Source organism: Mustela nivalis, assembly GCF_964662115.1.
Source record: "Mustela nivalis genome assembly, chromosome: 7".
Taxonomy (NCBI): domain Eukaryota; kingdom Metazoa; phylum Chordata; class Mammalia; order Carnivora; family Mustelidae; genus Mustela; species Mustela nivalis.
The window spans coordinates 5,862,528-5,885,178 of record NC_139026.1 but is presented as its reverse complement, the minus strand read 5'-3'; the positions used below and the strand labels follow the sequence as shown (position 1 = coordinate 5,885,178).

At 54.8% G+C, this 22,651-nt stretch overlaps 2 protein-coding genes across 7 annotated transcripts in view; one reads left to right on the top strand and one right to left on the bottom strand.

Moving 5' to 3' along the window:
• SERHL2 (serine hydrolase like 2) overlaps window positions 1–15,046 on the top strand; it is a 26,121-nt gene extending 11,075 nt beyond the window's left edge. For all 6 annotated transcript variants that reach the window (XM_082740035.1, XM_082740040.1, XM_082740037.1 and 3 more), the window contains exons 9-12: window positions 6,862–6,896; window positions 12,825–12,907; window positions 14,151–14,247; window positions 14,621–15,046. In XM_082740035.1, coding sequence (XP_082596161.1) covers window positions 6,862–6,896; window positions 12,825–12,907; window positions 14,151–14,247; window positions 14,621–14,740 — 335 coding nt within the window. In that variant the 3' untranslated portion in view covers window positions 14,741–15,046. The remainder of the gene's footprint in view (window positions 1–6,861; window positions 6,897–12,824; window positions 12,908–14,150; window positions 14,248–14,620) is intronic.
• Window positions 11,959–22,651, bottom strand: RRP7A (ribosomal RNA processing 7 homolog A). Its single transcript, XM_082740044.1, has 8 exons — window positions 22,547–22,651; window positions 20,975–21,117; window positions 18,339–18,464; window positions 17,598–17,715; window positions 17,224–17,321; window positions 16,635–16,833; window positions 12,805–15,539; window positions 11,959–12,455 (listed from the first exon to the last, which is right to left on the bottom strand). The coding sequence occupies exons 1-7, from the start codon at window positions 22,617–22,619 to the stop codon at window positions 15,454–15,456; spliced, it is 843 nt and encodes a 280-aa protein (XP_082596170.1). The 5' UTR covers window positions 22,620–22,651; the 3' UTR covers window positions 11,959–12,455; window positions 12,805–15,453.

The window sequence follows — 22,651 nt, the reverse complement described above, 5'->3', positions numbered from 1 at the left end:
GGGAGCTGCCAGGAAAGGCTTTGAGGTGTTGGGGAGAAAAAATTTTACCCCATCCTTCAAGTTTCTTCCAGCTGGTCTAAGAATTAAATTGGTAAGTTAACAGGAGAAAATAACATGATGAGCAAATGTGGTACATGTGCTCGGCTTAGATTGTCTGGTTTTCCATCTGACGCCACATTTATCCTAAAGACACAAGGGCAGCTAGAGAATTCTAGGAAGTACAGTTCCGAGGAACCAATTGATAAAAGGGTCTTGATAAAAGGGTAGGGAAATTGATGATTTACCAGGAAAGAAGGAACCTGTACATTGAGCAAACATATATACAACGTGTGTCCCGTGGGGGTGTGGGGCGGAGACGTCACCTGGGAAGGAGGCGAAATTCAGTCCGTGACACCAGGAGGTTATGGGAGGGGCTGTGGGCGTGCTCCAACATGGGGTCTTAGGCTCCTGGTCTCCAGTAAGGAAGGCTTGAACCCTATCAGCGGATCTGGAGTCCAGGCTTCTGCAGAGACTCCTAGTGCGTTTGTTAATGGGGTCAGAAAAGACGCAATCGCTGATTGGGGGTAACCATTGCCTGAAAAACACATTTTAAGCTTTTTGCTAGTTTTAGGGCCCGGTTTCAGGCCCCCACCCCCCACCCCACCCCTGGAGTCACAGTCATTCTTCCATCTCGAAGAATTGAAATGGTGACCCCTCTGGCTACTTCTTCATCTCCTTGGGCGAGGTAGGTTTTGGGTAAAGAGCAGTTTTTGCAAATCTCAGCCCCTGTGTCTAGGGGCGAGACTAAGCAGAAGGTTTCACTTTACAGGTCACTGCAGCAAGGGAGGTAGAAGTAACGTGGAGTCAGACGTGCTGAGATTTTTCCTGCCTTAATTTCCCGTTGTCTTGACATTCCATTTCTATGGAACATGGCGGGAGGTGCCTCTTCTGTAACTGCTTCAGGCTGAATCCAGGGGAGGGGCAGTAGGGGAGCTTTGGAATGGAAGGATTTGACTCGGTCCAAGACACAACTTTTGGTCCCTTGTGCTGATGGAGGGGAACCGTCACGTGGTTCCTTCTCTGAGAACTTGGATATTTTCCGACATATGTTGGGACCACATGCTATCATGAATCTTCACCCCAAGTATACTCTATGGAAAAGTAACAGTATCTAGTCAAACCCGTCATTCCCTCTAAAGCTGATCTGACATCGATGGGTTTCCAAGAGAATAGGTCAGTCAGTCAGTCCCAGCCACCTTGGAAAGGGGGATGTGGAGGTCACGGGCTTCTTGGAGCCCAGTGGCTTTCTGCCTGATTTTATCAACACGGGGTCATATTTCCGAGGAGGAGTTAATACAGGTGTCGTAAGTGATGTCGGCCATCATAGACTCTGCCTTAGTTAGCAAGCTGTCAGGGAATCAGTAAGAGACATTTCTACAGAAATGAAAGAAAACACAGGTCAATGGTCAAGAGCAAATTTTGAGTCCCTGGTGCTGCCAGTGAGAGGATTTTTTTAAAAGATTTTATATATGTATTTATTCGACAGAGAGAGAGTGTCCAAGCAGGAGGAGCAGCAAGCAGAGGGAGAGGGAGAAGCAGGCTCCCCGCTGAGCAGGGAGCCCAATGCGGGGCTCAATCCCAGGACCCTGGAATCATGACCTGAGCCAAAGGCAGAGGCTTTAACCCACTGAGCCGCCCAGGCGCGCCTTAACCAGCTTGTTCTGAATAATTACCCACGAGGGAGCACCTGGATGGTTCAGTCCGTTGAGCTTCCAGCTCTTGAGTTTGGCTCAGGTCATGATCTCAGGGTCATGAGACTGAGCCAAGCCTTGGGTCATCCGGCCGGGGCTTGGCAGAGAGTCTGCTTCTCTCCCACTCCCTCTGCCCCTCCTCCGTTCCCTCTGGGAGGTGCTCGCGCTCTCTCTCTGTCTCTAAAATCAATCAATCAAACAATCAATCCCTGGTGCACTGTCAAGGTCTCTAAAATCAATCAACCAATCAGTCTTTGAAAAAAGAATAATTACCCATGAATACGTCCTGAGGCGGACAGAAGCACCCATCAAGTCCTCTTTGCCGAGATATTGCAGCAGAGATAACAGCTCCTTTGACCCCTGGTACATGTTGGTAGAGTAAAAGATTTCTGTTTAATATGGATATCTCCAAAGAAGTGCTTATTTGAATTAAACCAACAACTTTGAATTAGCTTCACTGTATGTTGCACCTGTGTCCACTGAAAGCTAATCTGTTTGTCCCCCACTGTCAGCTGTATGTGGGGCTCCCGGGGGGACATCTGAAGCGGGCGGTTTGAGTCCAGGGAGCCCGTGGGCCCCTGCACACTGATGTGAGACGTGCTTCCACGTGACCCTCATAAGCAGTTTGCCCCACAGCCTGGGGCGCTTCTGGGCCCCTTGATAGTGAGGGTGGGAGGAGCAGGCGCCGGCGGCTCAGGCCGCAGAGGTACGGCGGGCAAGGCCAAAGGCAGATTGGAAGTTGTGGGCTTTTTTTTCTGTCTCCTGGCTTTTCCTCTTGCAAATCAGGCATTTTCTCTGGGTGCTTTCCAGCCTTCTGGAGGATGCGGAGAAGTGGGGAGTAGGCTGGGCACCGGGGCTGGGCTTGGAGACCTGCGGGAACTGCAGGATGGCTGCTGTCTGCCTGTCTTCCTCCCCCTTTGTCTCATTATTCTGTTAGGGAGGGGGGTCAGGTGTCTTAAATTTGTGTTCATCTTCATCTCTTTGGACCATCCACTGCGTCCCTTCCTGTGAGGCGTCTTCGTTAGGGAGTAACACGGAAGTCGGAAGGTAGGGCCGGTCACCGCCCATCAAATGAACTTGAAACAATAGTTGAGTTTGTTTTTCACTTTTTGAGCTTTAGAATGCCCCATTTCCTTTTTTTTTTTTTTAAAGATTTTATTTATTTGACAGAGAGAGAGATAGATCACAGGTAGGCAGAGAGAGAGGGGGAAGCAGGCTCCCTGCTGAGCAGAGAGACCGACGTGGGGCTCTATCCCCAGGACCCTGGGATCATGACCTGAGCTGAAGGCAGAGGGTTTAACCCACTGAGCCACCCAGGCGCCTCCAGTCTCCCTTTTTATTTTTTTATTTTATTTATTTTTTTTTTTTAAAGATTTTTTATTTATTTATTTGACAGAGAGAGATGACAAGCAGGCAGAGAGGCAGGCAGAGAGAGAGGAGGAAGCAGGCTCCCTGCTGAGCAGAGAGACTGACGTGGGGCTCGATCCCCAGGACCCTGGGATCATGACCTGAGCCGAAGGCAGCGGCTCAACCCACTGAGCCACCCAGGCGCCCCCAGTCCCCCTTTTTAAAAAAGATTTTATTTATTTATTTGATGGAGAGAGAGAATCACAAGGAGGCAGGGCAGCAGGCAGAGAGAGAGGAGGAAGCAGGCTTCCTGCTGAGCAGAGAGCCGGATGAGGGACTTGATCCCAGGACCCTGAAACCATGACCTGAGCCGAAGGCAGAGGCATGAGCCTCTGTCGGCATTAACCGACTGAGCCACCCTGGCGCCCCTAGAATGCCCAGTTTCTATAAGCGCTTGCCTCTAAACCAGTTAAACAGAGCTCCCCTACAAATTAGTTTTAGCAGTACCACCCGGCGGGGGAGAGAAGCTCTCACCTGTATGTCACAGGTGGATGCGTGTACAGGAACAGGGTGCCGACGGGATTTAGTCTTTGTTTCACCAATATTTATGCAGAAGACATTAAAGACCCAACTTCCAGATACCCCCTTTTATTGAAACGAATCTAATTGTAACACAGCCTCGTAATTTATTATGATTCCTTGAGTGAGTGAGTTCCGGTTAGGGCAGGGCCAGTTTTGTGCAGATACCAAACGCTACAACGAAGAAACCGGGAGAGGCCCAGAGTACCTCTAGGTGGCGCTGGTTCCTCCCAGAGGCGGGGCAGGGGTGGGAGTGCTCCCTGGTTTCTGGTTGCTTGGTCTCCTAGCCCACTTCCCCTAACTGTGCGCAGGAGAAACTAATTCAGACCTGTTAGGGCCCCCATTCGGTCACCTGAGACTCTGGTTATCCTTAGGTTTCCCCCGTTAGGTAAGGCCTCGCACGTGTCCCTTACACATGATCTCCCAGAGCTTTCTCTCGGTGCTTCCTGGTTTTGGGGGACCGTGCCCTCCTTTGAAGCCCGGGTCCCCAGTCCTTTTAGTTTCAGCTTCGGTTTTAGACTAAGGCTTAGATAAGATCTAAGGACAGTAAGTGTGGCGGACCAGGAGGATGCTACTTACAAAGGATCCCTTCCAGAAACAGCCATGGGACACCCTCTTATGCATCTCAGTTTCTCCCAGCGAGGTCTGAGACCACCGAGGGAGCTCGGAGCACCAGCGGTTGGTCCTTCCGTGTGCCTTCCCGGTGTGCAGCCCCAGACAAGCCGATCACTCATGACCTTAGGACATGGCAATGCCAACGGGACCACTACAGGTCTTGAGAAAGAGCCTCAGCCGCTTCCACTGGCCTTTCGGTCACCTGAAAGTGATGTTTGGCCAGAAGGAGCCAGTGTCCCTTCTCTTCGGAGCCGAGCAATTCAGTCCCGTATTTCTAGCCAGAAAACTGACTCAAGCCTTATATCAATAACATGGGTTAGCATAATGCCAAATTAAGACCACCAGCCCGTCCGTCCCCTCCTCTAAGTGATTCTGAAATGCCCAAATTCCGAGACCCCCCAAAGACAACCACCGGAGTCCGGAGTCAAAGCCATACAGCAAGGGTTGTTTATTACGAGTTCAAACCCGGACCTCCGCGCACTCGTTACTGGTGACACTAAGAGGTCCTGTGCTCAGGACCACAACATCTTTTATACACTATTTTTGGGGAGGCAGGGACTTAGCATAGTATCTTGTAACAAAGCGCCACATAGCACGGGAAAATAAAAAAGCAACTCTATAATATGACTGGCGCGCTATAGAGCGGGAAAAGGCTGGGAACAGATTATTGGTTAGGTCAAAGGGCTGTCATTCTTCAAACTGCTTATTTGGCGCCGCTAGGGTGTGTGTCACCTCTGGATTGGCCGGGGTCTCCCTGTCAAGCCGCGGGGCGCCAGATGGCTATTATCTCTTGCACCCAGAGCTGGGTGTGGGGTCCGGGAGCGGCCATTCTGTCAGGTTCAATTCTGGGCGGGGGATGTAGTCTGCTGGTATTTTTCCATCTCCTCATGGGTTAGCAAGCGAAGGTACAGAAGCAGAAATAGCAGTTAGGTGTATAAGGGTCATAATTTTATTCCCTAAGCTTCTCAATTCCCACCTTGAGAACATAACCAGTAACTTTTAACAGCTCGTAAATAAAAGGGCGGCCAACCCAAATCGAGGAGGTCTGGACATCATCAGGAGAACTCACCAGACAGACGGTGGGGCTTGGAGGACCCGAGCTGGTACCGACCACAGAGGTGACCCCCAGCTGTTCTCCACTAGTGGGTCTGAGATCCCGCCTACACTGCCAAGAACTGTTGACACAAAATGAACAAACATAGACTTTTCTTTGAGGTCATTTGCTAAGAAAGCAGGTGTACAGTGCATGCTCAGGGTGGAAAGAGAGCCCATGCTTTGAAGTCATTTTGACCTTGGTGGTAGTCATTTTGACCTTGGTGGAAGGAAGTAGAGCTTCCCTGGGAACCCAGGGTGGGGGTGGGGGATGTGGATGAACATTAAAAGTTGAAAAGTTCCTTCATCATTGTTTTCTTTTCAACCAAAGGGAAGCTCTTGGAGGGTTTACCTGGAGAGGAAGGAGGGGGTTCTGAACTTCTGGAATCTGCATTTCTAAGGTGGCACTGGCTGCAGTGTGGGTCCCGGGTCCAGGCCAGGGTCAGGGGGCCAAGGGCACGTGCTGTTTGGCTTTTTGCTCTCTTGCTGCTATTGGCCGAAGGTTTTGAAGGGGCCACCAGGACTTGGTAGGACAGGACTGCAGCGGGGGAGGCCCGAACAGTACGTGTTCCTTTGGGAAAATGCCAACAGTGTTTGGCATTTGGTTTTTCCCCCACTGGGAGCAGAGAGGGGACTGTCTGGCAGCTCCTTAAGTCCAAGAGGCATCCTCATCTTCTTCCTGAGGGTTCGTAGCCTGAGGGGCAAATATCCCCATTGTAAAAAGAGGGAGGGCTAATTTCTAGAAAGCCCATAATTGTCTCCTGTGTGATCATTCTGCAGCATCGGCATCGCAAGCACACCGGTTGGTGAGCGCCCAGCCTGGGGCAGTGCGGGAAGGTGGAGGCTGGGGTGGGGCGGTTACAGGGTGGAGAAGGTCATTCTGGACCCAACATGGCTCCGAGGCCTGAGACAGGAGGGTGACAGGGTGGTGGCAGCCCGAGTGGGAGCTGTGAGGGGGCCTGGGGGGAATGACCCCATGGGCACGCTGAGCAGCAGGTGGTGAAGGCGAAGGTTGCAAAGGTTCTGGAAGGGGGACAGGAGGCCAGGTGGGGCTGGAGTCAGGAGTTGGAAACAAAAGCAGGGGCTCTGGGCACAGAAAACGCCTTGGTGCCCATAGGGGGGAAGGTGCTTCTCTGCTCTCCTGCAGAGCAGGTGTTTCCCACGGTTTAGCCATGGGATGCTTCCTGGGGCCTGAAGAGTACGTGTATGTGACCACATTAAGGTTCTCAGACACGACAGCTGCTCTGCCAGACAGGGAAACCGCCGACCTCCTGCACTGTTCTCTCGGGTGGCGGGAGGCACCTGTGTGGGCCACACCAGTCCGTGGCCAGGCGCCAGTGGCCGAGCTCTGCTGCTCCAGCTCGGCCCCAAGAAGAGGTCATTCCAGGCTGAAGAAGGGAACTCTGGCCAGAAGGGCCCCGGGTCCTCAGGGAAGCCCTGCGGGGTCCCTTGTCCTGACAGGCAGCTCTGAGGCCCCATCTTTGTGCTTCCGTTCCAGGCCTAACGCTGAACAGAGACCGGAGGATAGCTTTGGTGAGTGCTGCTGCTGCTTTTGTTGTTGTGGGACCTTATACATAGCATAATAGTTACCATTTTAAAATCATTTGTTAAGTGTCCACTTCAGTGACTCAGTCCATTCGCAGTGTTGTGCAACCGTCGCTGCCCCCACGTGTCCTCTTCCATAAAAACCGCGTACCCACTGAACACCAGGTCCCCATCCTCCCGCAGCCCCTGGTGGCCACTGTTCTGTCTTCTGTGAGCTTGGCTGCTCCAGGGACTTCATATCACTTAGAGAAGGTTTTCAAGGCTCATCCAAGTCTCAGCGGGGTGCCCGAACTTCCCTCCTTTTACGACTGAATAATATTCCATTTGCGCGGATCTGTCCATCCGTCCATAGAAAGACCCTTGGGTTGTTTCCGCCTTTTGGTTATTGTGAATCCTGCTGTGAACATGAGTGATGAATATCAGTTCGAGTCCTGGCTTTCAGTGTTTCTGGACACACACCTAGGAGCGGAATTGCTGGATCGCGTGAGGATCCTACGCTGAACCTCTTGAGAAACGGCCAGACTGTTTCCGCACGGCCGCAGCATTGCTGTCACTCCCGGCAATGCACAGGGTTCCAGTTTCTGCATCTCCTCACCAACACTTGTGTTTTCTAGTTTTTGAAATTTTAGCCACCCTCGTGGGTGTGAGGTGGTGTGCAGCTGCTTTCCAGTCATGGGTCTCTGCAGGGCAAGGGCTGAGGGCAAGGGAGAGGGTCCCCCGCCCTGCGGAGTCCTGAGGGGAAGATGTCTCCCCTGCAGGGCTGGCAGGCCTGAGGGGTTTGCTTGGGTCTGCCCTGCACCTGGTTGGGGGAGGTTATTGCCAGCAGGGGGCGCTCATTCTGCTTCTCATTCTTCCCCGTGCCTCACCTGTGGGTGTGGGAGTCATTGTCACTGCAGGCCTGGAGGAGGGAACTGCTGCCACCCACACTTCCCAGGCTGGGAAAGCAAGTCAGCCCAGCGGCCCACAGTCAAGCAGCACCGTCGGTGCGGGCTTCCCACCCACAAACAACCGAGCACACAAACCATTACCGACACACAGCTGCCCACTGAGCCCATGGTGAGCGCCCAGGCCCACTGCCAAGGACAGACTTGCAGGCCCATCTGTGTGTTTGCACAACGGGGTAGGAAGACACCAGCGTATTTTAGGGCTCTTGGGTTTTGGTGTTTGTTTAGGTTCTCAAGGAAAGGACTGCACTTGTTTCTCTTACCTGGGTTACCTGCAGGGGAGCGCTGGGAAGGCCGGCCAGCGGCAGGCGGGCGAGAGGGATGGGTGTGGCCAGCGGACTTGCCTGGAGGAGGTGGGAGGAGCCCGGTGCTGGGGTCAATGTGGGTGGAGAAGAGAAAGACTTTCTGGGTCCGTGCGGCTGCACAGAGGCTTGGCCGGCTCAGTGCAGGTGCTGAGTTGGGGTTCCTGATGGAGGGTCTGAAGACCAGAAGGGGAGAGAGGGACCAGTGTGGAGCTGTGTGAGCTCTTGCAGAAACTCAGCCCCAGAGGCTGTGTGACCTCTGGCTAGCCGCTTACCCTCTCTGTGCCTCAGATTGTCGTATGTGCAGAAAGGAAGGAAGTACATCCCTGCAGTTGGCTAATGAGCAGCCAGGAGGTACCAGCCCCCATGCCCATCTTGTGGGGTTGCTGCGAAGACTAGCGAAGGTCCATGGGTCGAGTGCTGTAGCGAGCTGCTCTCAGGTTAGGGGCTCTCAGGGGGTGCTCTTAATGAGCTGGTTCAAGAGGGTAAGATGCTTCGCACATGTGAGATGCTGTAGTTAGAGGTGGGAAGCTCTGGCCTCAGGGACGCCACCGAGAGCTGTTGCCCAGGCCCAGTTGTGGACATGAGGCCTGGACTGGGGCATCGGCCAAGGGGATGGGAATGTTTGAGTTTTGATTTTGATCCAGCTGGGATCTGTTCTCAAGGATGGTGTGAGGTAGGGATCCATTTTCACTTTTTCCCCAGATGAACAGCCAGTTTGGTCCATTGCCAGTTATTGGAGGGGGGGCTCCTAGCCACCAAGGCTCACTCACCGTGGTCTGTCTTCTGTGTGCTGGTCCTCAGGCTGGGAGCTTATTGCCAGATCTCTCTCACTCTCTCAAATAAATAAACCTTTTTTAAAAAATTACATTGGGTTGGGGAGCCTGACTGGCTTCCTTGGTAGAGTATGCAACTTTTGACCTTGGGGTTGTTGAGTTCAAACCCCACATGGGGCAGAGCTTATTTTAAAAATATATATATATATTGAGAGGACATTGAATTTGCAGAATACTTTGGGAATTTAGTAACTGTTAACATTATGAACGGGTACCACCTGCTTTACAATAAAGTCGAGCCAGGTAATGGGTTTAGGGAAAAGTATGATCCTAGAACCTTGCCTCACCCAATACACAAAAATTAATTCAAGATGGATCATAGATCAAAATATGAAAGGTAAAACAGGAAAGTTTCTAATGAAAACAGGGAATAGCCTTATGACCTTGAAGTAGACAATATGTATATTTTTTAAGATTTTATTTATTTGACAGAGAGAGATCACAAGTAGGCAGAGAGGCAGGCAGAGAGAGAGAGAGAGAGGAGGAAGCAGGCTCACTGCCGAGCAGAGAGCCAGATGCGGGATTCGATTCCAAGACCCTGAGATCATGACCTGAGCCGAAGGCAGAGGCTTAACCCACCGAGCCACCCAGGTGCCTGACAATATATTTTAAAATAGAACACACACATGAATCAGTGAAAATATTGATAAATAGAGCTTAATTAAAATTTAGAATTTCTGTTCATCAAAAGACAAATTAAGAGAGAGAAGAGTCCAGCCACAGACTAAAAGAAGATACTTAAAGGCATAGGCCTGCTAAAGGAGTCCTATCCAGCATATGTAAAGAGCTCCTACAAATCAATAAGATAAAATATAACACTCTCATTTCTAAAAACAGGCAAAAGATTTTAACAGGCACTTCATGAAAGAGGCAATCCAAGTGCCCAGTCAGCCCATGAAAGGTGATCATTATCATCAGAAATTAGGGCAGTCAATGAAATACACCTCCCACCTCCACCAGACAGGTAGAAATTGGTGTCAGAATTGAAAGACCTGACAACACCAAGTCTTATGGGGACATAGACCAGAACTCTGATGTCCTGCAGGAGGAAGCATAATTGACACAAACACTTTGGAAAATGGTTTGGCAGAAACTGCTTAAGCAAAACACAGTCAGATCCTGTGAGCCAGTCCTTCCACTCCTAGTTGTGTACCTAGCAAATATGTGTGCCGTGTGCACAGAAGACGTGTACGAGGACATTTGTAGCAGCTTCGTTCATAATAGTCCCAAGCCGGAAAGTCCCCCACATGTGCTCCAACGACAGAATGCGCACATCGTTATGTATTCATACACTGGAGCCCCGCACAGGGGAAAAAAACAAACATACTTACAGACCAAAAGAAACCAGAAACAGAGAGCACTCTGCATGATTCCACTTAACCCGAAGTTCAAAAAGAGGCAAATTGATCTATGGGGCTAGCGGTCTGAATAGTGGTGTCCTCGGAGATTACCCTGGGAGGGAGCCTGCGGCGGCTGGTGGTCAAGGCTTCGAGCTGGGTGGCACGGAGCATGTATTGGTGAAAGGCCATCACGAGCTGCCACGCAGATCCAGGGACTTTACTGTAAGTTACACTGGACGTGCAGAAGAAGAACATAGACCAGGGACTGAAAGTGGGCTAGGGAAAGCAGGTTGGGGGCGGGCGGGGGGTAGAAGCAGAGACAAAAGAGGCAGCGCATCCCCAGCAGCCTTTGTTCTTAACGGCTTTCTTGGAGAGATGTCCTCAAACTGTGTGGCCTGAGAGGAAAGTGCTGCAAAACCCGACTTACATTTTCATATCTGGAGACCAGAGTAGGGGTCACATCCCTCAGTCTCTGCCTTGGGCCCCTGATGGGGCCCCCAAGCCTGAAACAACCCCCCCCACCCCCACCCTGGCCAGAGGAGCACAGGCTGGGGGAGGGGGCAGACTCGTGAGCCCAGTCCTGGCGCCATCTCCTGTTCACCCTTGTGCGACTTGCGCCCTTGTGATCCTCCGTAGAGGCCTGTTTCAGTGTGCGTGTTGACACCGGTCAGGGGAGCCCCTGTGCAGGCACGAACCAGCTCCCCGCTCTTCCTTAAGCTGGGCACCCTGCCAGCAGGAGCTAACGTGAAAGTGCGTCTGGGTTCTCGGTAGATCTTCGTTCATTGGGCCTTGTGGGTGATCTGGAAAGGTCTATTTCTGGAAAAGCACCCCCGATCATTTTCGCCCAAGGAGCAGGAAATGGCCGGGAGGAGGTCAGGGCAGATCAAGGGCAGTGTGCTCTGGAGGCTGTGACCAGGTGTGTGTGTATACACGTGTGTTTCATAAGAATTTTAGATTTATCACAATGGTGGAGGAGTGTTGAGCACAAGTCAGTCCTCATGGGAGCTTCCCTGAATTAATCCACTCCACACACATTTATCAAGCTTCTCCCAACCCACCTGGAGTTCTGGGGCTCCAGCCCCGTCTGGTAGAACGTGAGTCACGTGCAGATCTACATCTTGTAGCAGCCATGTTTTTTTTTTTTTTTTTTAAAGATTTTATTTATTTATTTGACAGAGATCACAAGTAGGCAGAGAAGCAGGCCAGAGAGAGAGAGATTGGAGGAAGCAGTTTCCCCAAAGAGCAGAGCGCCGGATGTGGGGCTCCATCCCAGACCCTGGGATCATGACCTGAGCTGAAGGCAGAGGCTTTAACCCACTGAGCCACCCAGGCGCCCCTGTAGTAGCCATGTTACGAGAGTAAAAAGAAATAGAGGAAATCAAACTTAGTATTTTTTTTTTTAAAGATGAGAGTATTTTTTTTTTTAAGATTTTATTTGACTAGAGATCACAAGTAGGCAGAGAGGCAGGCAGAGAGGAGGAAGCAGGCCCCCTGCTGAGCAGAGAGCCCGATGCCAATGCCAACGCCAGGGCTCCATCCCAGGACCCTGAGATCATGACCTGAGCTGAAGGCAGAGACTTAACCCATTGAGCCACCCAGATGCCCCCAAACTTAATACTTAAAAAAAATTTTTTTTTTTAAAGATTTCATTTATTTGACAGAGAGCGAGCAAGAGAGGGAACACAAGCAGGGGCAGCGTTGGGAGAAGCAGGCTCCCCACTGAGTAGGGACCCCCCCCAAGCCAAAGGCAGATGTTTAATGATTGAGCCACCCAAGCACCCCAAATTTAGTATTTTTAACTCCATATATTCAAGATGTAACCAGTATAAAAATGTGAGGCATCTGGCATTCTTTCTGTTAAGTCTTCGACATCCACTGTGCAATTTCCCCCACAGCACCACTTGGACTAGCCCCATATCAAGCACTTGGTAGCCACGTGTGGTGGCTACATGGTCCTAAAACAGGGTGGCCCTGGCCCTGATGGAGGCCAGCGGGGCTGTGGGAGTGTCAAGGCATCCTCACTCTGCACAGTGGCTTAAGCAGACGAGGACGGTCGGTGCAGGTCGGAAGGCTGCTCGTGGTGGAGTCCGGAGCCTGAGCCGCCTGGGCCGCGCTGCAGGGCGGCCTGCAGGTGGGGGAAGGAAGTTCAGGACTAGGGGTCATGTCTCGTCCTTAATCTAGACCCAGAAGCCACCCAGGTCACTTCCTAGCATTTAGCTATACAACCACACCAGGATGTAAAGGGACCTGCACAGTGTCTGGAGGGCCAGCCATGAGCCCAGGAAGAGGGAGAACGGATTAAGGGAGGAATCAAGCCTCTGGCCTGCAGGTTAGAGGCCTTTGGGGGTGATGTGGTTGGAAGCTGGACCTGGTCCCGGGGTCAATGGCCACAGTGGCCCCACAAGCCCCCCTCCACCCCAGGACAGAGGCCTCACACCGGCAGCAACACCTACTGCCTTTTATAGCAAACTCACCGTGGTCTGTCCCCTCGCAGCCGGTGCATTGCATGGATTTCGTCAGCAGGGAGCAGTTTGTGAACTTCACCAAGCAGCTGCAGGCCCGCGTCCTGCTCATCAAGTAAGCGCGAGCCTCATGCCTCCAAAGACCCTCGGCTGCCAGGAACCCCCAGGTCTCCCTCGTGTGAGGTTCTGGGTTCTTCTGCTTGAGGCCGGGCTGCCCCTGGCACCAGGGCATGGAGGGCACAGGCAGCAGGGCCGGGAGGTGAGCCAGCTGCCCCTCTTGCAAGGCCGGGCAGACACCGGCCGACTGTCCCCTGCCAGGTCCCCTGGCCCTTTGCTGCTCCCCGGCCTTCCAACTGCCCCCACCTGCCAGCTGCAGTCCCCAAGCCACTGCCTGTGGCCACAGCTGTGACTTCTAGGGACATGTGTGTCTCTGGTGCTGAGCACAGGGGTCTAGGAAGCACGGACTGGAGTTGCAGATCCAAACCCCAGTGAGATACGCTGCAACCCCCCACACCTGGGGACGGCAGGACCCTACATGGCAGGGGACAGGCACTAGTAAGGATGTGGAGAAACCAGAGTTTCCCACTGTTGGGCTGTAAAGCGGCACAGTCACTTGGAACAGTCTGGCAGTTTCTGGAGCCACTGAGTTACCGCAGGGCCCCACAGCCACCCTCCCAGGGATCTACAGGCCCGACCTAGGTCCACATGGCAGCTCGTGCGGGACCGTCCAGAGCGGTGCTCATCACAACAGCCCAGAAGCGGAGGCCACCCAGGTGACCACCAGCAGACAGGCCGAATGCGGCATGTCCACGCGGGGGGCTACATTTCAGCCAGAAGGGAACAAACTGGTGTAGGCTACACAGATGACTCAGGAGAACAGGACAGAAAGTGAAAGAAGCCAGTCCCGAGACCTTGCGTTCTGTGGTTCGACCCACACACCAGTGCGGAGCGCAGAGTCTCTGCGGTCAGTGTTGGTGTAAACCCAGGAGCTGGGTGAGAACCAGAGGCTCCGGTTTGGGGTTTTTTGAGACGATGACCGTGTCCTCGGATCGACTGTAGTCACAGGCACAGAACTCTTAAGTATACAGGTGAAATGCGCAAAATCTCGGGAAGACGTGGAGAGCGAGCAGGGACTCGGCCCGTCCCCTCCCGGCTGCGCCACGCAGAGGCCCTGGCCGCGGGCGGGTCCCATGACCCTGCCGAGGTGAACCCCGCAGCACCTTGGCCACAGTGAGCCCTGAACTGCAGGAAAATCAGAGGCAAGCCTAGGCTGGTCTCTGCTCAGCCTGGAAGCGGGCTGGGGGGAGGCACCACAAGGTGTCCCCAGGGTGAATCTTGATTTTCCTCTCACTTTCCAGAGCAATGCAAGGATATTTTAACGTGAGAAGGGAGGATGACACCAACAAGAGCATCATAACTTTTGTGACAGACACGCTGAAATCGATCCTAAAGGAGGTGGGGGCATGAGCTCAGCTCGGGTGACCTCAGCACCACCACCGCAGGCGAGCCTGTGTGGCCCGCCCGCAGTGCCCTCCCGTCTCCCAGGGAGGGTCACCCTTGACTCCTGGGTCCTCCCTAGCCTAGCTCTACAACCTCACAGGCCAGAATGACCCAGAAATCCGGACATCCCCCCCATTTCCAAATCAGGCCTTTCTGACTCTGAGTCAGGCTCTGACTTAACCAGCATGTGACTGGAGAGCTGTGGGTCAGTCCCTGCCCCGTGGTTCACCATGGGGGACCCTTTGGAGCCCCTGGGAGGTAGCAGACCCTGGGAAGGCCCCAGCACAGCAGAGGGGCCGCACTCACCGACCATTCCCGCCCCAACCAGCGGTACCAGTACATCGAAGTCCCGGGCTCCCACTACGTCCACTTGAACCAACCCGAGACCGTGGCTGGTATCATCAGTGCCTTTCTGCAGAGCAAGGAGACGATACCACACCGTATGTAGCCCGGGCCCAGGCCTTTGGAGACCCGATGCCCACCACTCACCACCCGGATTCCTAGTTCCAGGCCCTCCAGCCAGGGCGGTGTGGTGGGGACTGGCCTCACTGGTTTTGAACGAGGTGGAGAATCCTGGGGAGTTTGGGGGGACACGGGGCAAGATTCTTTCAACCTCTGTGACTTCAAGGAGGAGACCCTGTTTGGATCTGGGGGCACTGTTCTGTGGCTGGCGGTCTGCGGGGAGCGGGGGAGGGGAAGGAACAGCCAGGTAGCCGCCCAGCCAGACGAAAAATAAAACGTTCTTGTGTGCTTCTGAGGCTGTCCTGTCTGCGTGGGGGCTCTTCCACGGAGGGGAAGGGAGAATACAGTGGACACTCGGAGACCAAAGGCCCGGGGCAGACTGGGAACAGACAAACCAGGAGAAGGAAGCAGCCATGGCCTGGGCTGGTGGCTCCCTGCGGCCTGTGGGCCCCCCTCCGCCAGGCAGGCCTCACCAGCACTGCCCACCCCCCCCCAACCCCCGCTGCGGCCTCAGAACCAGGGGGAGGGTCCTGTCCCTGTGCGCTCAGATCTGGCGGGGGCGGGGAGGGGGGTGGTTTGATGTGGCAGCCCCTGGGCCTGCGCCGGCTGGGACGAGTGTTCCAGGCCTTCACGTCCTCCCTGGCCATACACCGCCACCGCTCACTGCCCCTCTCCGTGGGGCCCCGGGACCAGCTCAGCTCAGTAGGGTCGGAACTTGCGCTGTGCCCGCATCAGCTCGATCCTCTGCTTGTCCTCCTCGAACTTCTTCCGCAACTGGGCTAGATCTGGGGAAGGGAATGGGAAAAGGGTCAGTGTACCCTGTGGGCACTGCCCCCCTCCGCCCTCCTCTCTGATACTGTCCAGACGCAGGCCCCGAGGGCAGGGTGCGGGAGCCAGGGTGGCCACACGCCTGAGCTTTCCGGGAGGACTCAGCAGAAGAGCGAGCGCAGCAAAAGCAAGATGCCCGCTCCCTTACCACACCCCCCCACACATCCGGGGTGAAGGCAGGCGGGTATGGGGAGCCCCCCCAGGGGCACCTGTCCTCCCCTTCCCCACTGCAGCAGCCAGACTGGGGAGAACGTCAGGGAGTAAAGGGACTTGGGCCTCGGAATGCTGCAAAATTCGGATGGCGGCTCTGGTCACCAGGTGACCAAGTCAGGAATACAGAGGGGTAGGCCCAGAGGGAGAGCCGATGTAGACGTGCTGTCGGCGGTTCTACAGAGACGAGCAGGAGCTACGGTGTCCAAAGAGAGACGCCAGAGTGGGAAGCAGCAGCAAGACAGGCAAGAGGGTGACGGGCCTGGGTGGCAGGTCACCATCCACTGCTGAGCCTGTCCCCCTGCCAAGGCCAGGGCCAGCACCCTCTGCCCACGGGGAAGCCACCCCGCAAACAAGGAATGGCCGCGGCACACGCTCCGCGCCATCAGGAGCAGGAGTGAGCCAGGGGCGAGTGGGCGCTCGTGTCGACACGCTCTGTGCGAGGGCGCCCGCCCTGTAGTCACTCACACACTGTCACACACACCGTCACACGCACACACACTCACACAGCAGCGGCGGCTCCCTGAGATCCGCCCTCTGTGACCCGGCCGCCCCTGCTGCAGTCGGACAGGTTCCAGCGCCAACTGCTCGGGGTGGTCTGACGTCCCAGGTGTGTCCCGAGCGTCTCAACAACCCAGGGCCCCCACAGCTGTCGCAGGGAGCAACAGGGGCACCGCCGCAGGGGATGCTGCAGGTTGGGACCCTGATTCCAGAGCCTGTTGGGACGTCTGTGTCCAGGAACCCCCCCCGGCCGCCACTCCACACCCACGTCCCAGTGCCGCCCGTGGGAGCCCTGCGCTCCGGACGGGGCTGAAGCATGACACTCTGGGCCCCTCCCTTACGCTCCATCTTGGTCTCTCGGTGCTGCCAGGCGTAAAAGTTGAGCAGCTCCTTGCGGGCGCGCTTCCGCCTCTCCCTGTCCAGCACCCGCAGGCTGGCTGCCTCCGTCCGCGGCAGCACGGGCCGCCGGCCCCGACGGGTCACCTTCACCCAGCCCTCCTCGTCCGGAACCCCTTCCTCCTCCTTGGCCTTGGCCTCCTCCTGCAAGGAGAGGACGCTGTGCCCGGCGGACCCCGGGACCCGCCCTGCAGCCTGGGGTGCCCCCCCCCACCTTCGAAGCTCTCTCTCTGGCGCCCAGAACCTTCTTGCCACCTCCCCGCACCCACCGCCACCTGCTGCGCCCTCTCCCTCCCAGGAGCTAAGTATTGGGGGAGCAGGGGACACAGAGGTACTGACACTGCCTCCTCGTCCCTCAGACTGTTTCCCACAGGCCACTTAGAGACCAGACCAGGAGTCACCCAGGTAGGGGACACAGGACTCACAGGGAAAAAGGGAGCCCGAACTCTACACAGTGACCAGGACAGGGAGCCAACCCTCACCCCCCTCCAGAGTGACCCAACACCTGTGATCCCGTCCGCACGGAGGCCCCACCTCAGCTATCCTCTTGTCATACGCCTCCATGAACGTGTCCACTTCGGCCCTCAAGGCCTCAGGGTCTGGCACCGAGTCTGCGTAGCCGCTGATCCACTCTGAGGAGAAAGGGGGCAGGGAAACGGGACCTCCTCAGGCCTAATCCTCAGGGCCCTGAGTGCCCAGCCGGGCAGGATCTTCTCACGCAGGCCACCAGGATGGAGACTTGCGGCCCAAGGAAGGTTCTAGGGGCAGCAAGCTGGGCCCTCCCCTCCGCCCGCCCTGACTGCCGCTCTGGGGGTGCGTGGACACAGCAGGCACTGCCCACAGTGCTCCCCCCGCCAACCCAGGGCCCAGGAAGGGGGGTGGGGGCGCGACGCTGCCGAGGTACGGACTGTGGATGCCGCTCTTCACAGGGTGACTCTCTGTCGAGGCCAGTAAAGGGCCCTTGAGGACTAAGGCAGCAGACACCCCGCCTGCCTTCTGGAACACCACGTAGGCCACCTGGAAGCCCTGGGGGAAGGAGAGGTGTCAGAAGGCCAGCACCCGTCCCAGCAACTGGCTCCCAGACTCCTCGCTGGGCTAGGGGACACATGCTCGTATGTTCCTGAACCAGGAAGATAACCAGAAAGTTCTCTGTTATCCTGGGGAGGGACAGCCACGCTCCTGGTTTTCCAACTCCTGCTAGAAGCGACCCAGGTGAGGTGAGACACTCGGGACTTCCCTTCCGGTCATGGGAGGGACGCAGTGACACAAACCAGCTCGCCGCGTCCTGGGAGCGGACAGAGCACGCACTAGGTCAGACCGCGCCACGCCAGGGGGAGGTGTGGGCTCAGGACGGGGAGAGGAGGCCAGGCCGGGGGGCCTCAGGAAGAAGGGACTTCGGCTGGGGAGCAGGAGGAGAGCTCCGGGAGGCCCTTCGGGGCAGCGAGCAAGATGGTCTCTGAGTTCCCACCCAGGACAATGGAGAGAGCCGGACAAGAAGCTAAAGGACGTGGCAGATCCAGGGAAAGGAGCAGAGGCGCTGCTTACTGGCCGGCGTCCTCGGCCACATGTGGCAGGGACTGGCCTACCAGTGCCACCCTGGCCGCCCCCTGCGCCCCCAGGTGAGCAGATGGCAGCACTTGGACGCTTACCGGAACGGGCGTGGGGTGAAAAAACTTGGACTTTGGCTCCTCTGCGCTGTCAGCGAGGTCTGGCTTCTCCTGTAACTGCACGGACTGGACGGGGCCGCAGGGGGAGAAGAGGCGGGACAGGCACTCCTGCCGCAGGAAGCACAGCGTGAGGGGCTGCGGGGCCTCGGGGAGCCTCCCTCCGCCCAGGGTGGCACCGCCAGGGGACCAGGGCCCCCAAAGGTCTCGGAGCCCGTGTCTGCCCACCCACAGGGCACACACACGAGCCGAGAGCCAGCCACATCCTCCTCTGTACCGTCACCGTCCTGCCCTCCCACAGCCCGAGCCCGCGAGCCTGTGAATTTCCAAGTTCAAAACTGTTGAGTAGAAAAACCCACACCTCCACTGGCCATGGGACATGGGAGGGACCAGACACGGCGTGAGACAGAATTCAGGTATAAACTTTTTGACTTTATGACAGGAAACTGCTTGAAACATGTGCCCAGGTTATTTGCTTGGTCCCTGGAAAGGGATTTCTCGCTTTGAAAGGACAGTCGTCCGTCGCTGCCCCTTTCTCTGGGTGAACGATCCCCGGAGGAGGATTAGGTTCTAACAGGAGACCAGGCGTGGATGTTTCCGGGGTTATGCAGAGGATTCTGGATTTCAGGAGCCAAACAACTAAGTTTTCCTCCCTGCAGCAGCCATTTAAACCTGGAGTCAACTCTGTGTTTTTGGGACTTAGGCTGGCGGTGATCCTTGGGAGGGGAGGGCCGTGGAAGGATTTCTTGGGCTCGGGTCACGTTCTGGTTCTGGGGGCTGAGTATGCAGGCCTGTTCAGTCTGTGAAACGCAGCGAGCTATACCCTGTGGCCAGGCCTTTCTCTGCACACACACCACGCTTCAGGAAACGTAAAACATGAAACATGACAGCCTCTCTTCTGCTTTTCTCTGACTGCAGGATTCTCTCCCTCTGCCTCTGTCCTGCCCCCACTCACTCTCCCTAAAATAAACATACCTTTAGAAATTAATACTCCTTTTTTGAAAAACAACTCATCTAAAACCCAGCAACACCCTTAGTTTCTGTTCTGTGACTTTATGTAATGCAAAACAACCATTTAAAAAAAAATTTTTTTTTTAAGATTTTATTTATTTATTTGACAGAGATCACAAGTAGGCAGAGAGGCAGGCTGAAAGACAGAGAGGAAGAAGCAGGCTCCCTGCCGAGCAGAGAGCCCGATGTGGGACTTGATCCCAGGACCCTGGGGATCATGACCTGAGCCGAAGGCAGCGGCTTAACCCACTGAGCACCCAGGCGCCCCAGCAAAACAACCATTTTTGTGAAAATACATTAATGCCTGGACAGATTTAGAGGATAAGCTTATCTTCTATTTAAAAAAAAAAATAATAATAATAATAATACTTATTTATTCGACAGCGAGAGAGGAAACAAAGCAGGGGGAGAGGGAGAGGGAGAAATAGGCTTCCGGCCAAGCAGGGAGCTTGATGTGGGGCTCGATCCCAAAACCCTGGGATCATGACCTGAGCTGAAGGCAGACGCTTAACGACTGAGCCACCCAGGCACCCTGTATCTTCTATTTTTACCTATGGAGATGTATCACTTTTATAATCAGAGAAAACATGTAATTCAAAGAATTCTGGGAAATAATAAAAAGCTTTGAGCTTCTTAGAACTGCACTTTATATTTTTTTATTTTTTAAAGATTTTATTTGAGAGAGAGAGAGAGCACAAAGAGGGGGAGTGGCAGGCAGAGGGAGAGGGAAGGGAGAAGAGGGCCCCCTACTGAGCAGGGAGCCTGATGTGGGAACCAGTCCCAGAGGCAGATCTTAACCGACTGAGCCACCCAGGGGCCCCAGAACTTTACTTTTCAAAGCACAGCTTTAAAAAAACATTTCCAAAAAAATAATATTAAATTAAAATTTAAAATAAGTAAATAAATAAGTAATCATTTCCAAGGTGCCTGGGTGGCTTAATCGGTTAAGTGTCTGATGCTTGCTTTCGGCTCAGGTCGTGATCTCAGGGTCTGGGATCAAACCCTGTGTCTGGCTCTGTGCTGGGTGTGGAGGCTGCTTGAGATTCTCCCTCTCAGCCTCTGCCCCCCACCTTGTGCGTGCTCATGCTATTTCTCTCTCTCTCTCTCAAATAAAAAAATAAATCTATCTTTAAAAAGACATTTCCGGGACACCTGGGTGGCTCACTGTGTTAAAGCCTCTGCCTTTGGTTCAGGTCATGATCTCAGGGTCCTGGGATCAAGCCAGGCATCAGGCTCTCTGCTCAGCAGGGAGCCTGCTTCCCTTCTGTCTCTCTCTGCCTGCCTCTCTGCCTACTTGTGATCTCTTGTCTGTCAAATCAATAAATAAAATCTTAAAAAAAAAAAAAAAAAAAAAGAAGACATTTCCAGGAGCCCTAGCTGGTTCAGTTGATAAAGGATGTAGAGATTACTTAAAAAAAAAATAAATAAATAATAAGCTATTTCCTCTCACAAGAGACAGACACAGCAGCCTTCTAGATGCCCTCCCTTGGGGCTTCAGTTGGATGCTTCCACCTAACCAGCAAGGACCAGCGGAAGGAGGCCAGCGGAAACCCAACCCTACCCGTAGCTCCTGGCCCGCCCTAGAGGTTCCCTCCCCTACACCCGCTCACCTCTGTGCAGTATGGGGGCACATTGAGAACAAAAAGGGTCCGCTTCTGAGGCCAGGAAGACTTGGTGCCTTCTCGAACTCTGTGCTCTCTCACATAGAGGTAGTGAGAAGCCTGCTGCTTTTCCGAGAACTTGATCGGGATGGCTGGACAGGAAATGGGGGCAGGGAGGGACAGCATGAACATCAAGCTCAGGCTGTCCCTTTCTGGCCATCTGTCTGTCCGTTCCATCACTGAGCCCTTCCCCTAGGCAAGGCCTGTGCGGAGTACTGTGCAGGCTGCGAGACTGAAGGAACAGAGAACCTGCCTAGGAGGGACGCCCAAGCAGGTCGGGGAGAGAATGTAAACGGGCAATTACGACAGGTGGGAGCACAGTGAGACGGCAGCCCAAACCCCACTGCTCTTGGGGTCAACACCAAAATCCTGACATCGGCTGGAGGCCTTGCCAGACCCTGCCCACCTTTCACATCCTTTTGCAGAGTATGCCCTCCACCACTGTGCGGGCCTGCCACTCTGCCTTCTCTCTATCCCTCCAGTAAGTCCAGGCCTCACTCAAGCTCACATGTTTCCTTTACCTGAAACACCAACCTTCTTCCTTCCACCCACTCTTCAGGTTTAACTCTACTTCCTCTGAGAGCCTTACATGCCAAGTCAGAGCCACCTGCTCTGTGCCTTGACAATGTCTCTCCATGTCTCTAAGTCTCTATCTGCGTAATCATTTGGGGATAATGTCTGACATTCCCGTAATGCTAGGGGCTCTTTTCTGTTTCTCCCGGCCTCCTTCAGAGCACCGTGGGGATACTGCTGCAGCACCTGTGCTCAGGAAGTTCCCACAAGCGAAGCACAAGACAATGAACAAGGCAGCACATAACAAGTTCCTATCAAATATGAAAGAAAGGGGGAAACTGGGGGTGGTTGCATGGCGGGGGTCTTTAGATCGGTATCTGAACGGCCTCTTTGAGGAAGCAGTATTAAAGTCATAAGGCACAGCTGTGTGAAAAGGGCACCTCAAGCGCAAAAACCCTGAGGGTGTAAAGAGCTTGTTGCTCCAGAGGAACAGAGAGCGCTCCAGGGCCGCTGAGGCAGAACATGTGGGGCCACACAAGTCAGTAAGTTTGGCTTTCGTTTTAGGTGCTAACTTGTCAAGCCTCGGGAGGGAATTCAGTGGGTACGGGGCTATACAGGCAGGCTGTGAGGCAAAATCTGATTTAAATCTGACTTTGGAAAGCACATTCCGGCACCCGGGCGAACAGAAAGCAGGGGCAGGAGAGCCAGTTGGGAAGGCACAGCCGGGTTAGGGGCGATACGGGCCAGACTAGGGGTGCCAGAGGTGATAAGAAGCGGGTGGGCTCCCTCGTCCGGGGTTAGAGTGTGGACAGAGACGGGTTTCCCCAAGGGAAGCGGTGGCCAAAATGGGCTCGTCCCGGAAAAGTGCCGCCAGACGCGAGCAGGGCGTCTTGGGGGCTTCCGGGCCACCAGGCCTCATACCCAATCGCGCGGGGGTCCCCGAGCCAGCGCCGCCGCCCGTGCCGCCTCCCGGGGAAGCCTGACCGCCCCGACCCCGCGGCCCCTCACCTGAGTAACCCGGCGGGCTCGGAATCCCCTGCTCCGGGTCCCGCGACCCACGTTTCCTCCTGCGCGCCACCATCTTGCCAGCCGGAAGCCGCGGGGGCCGCTGGG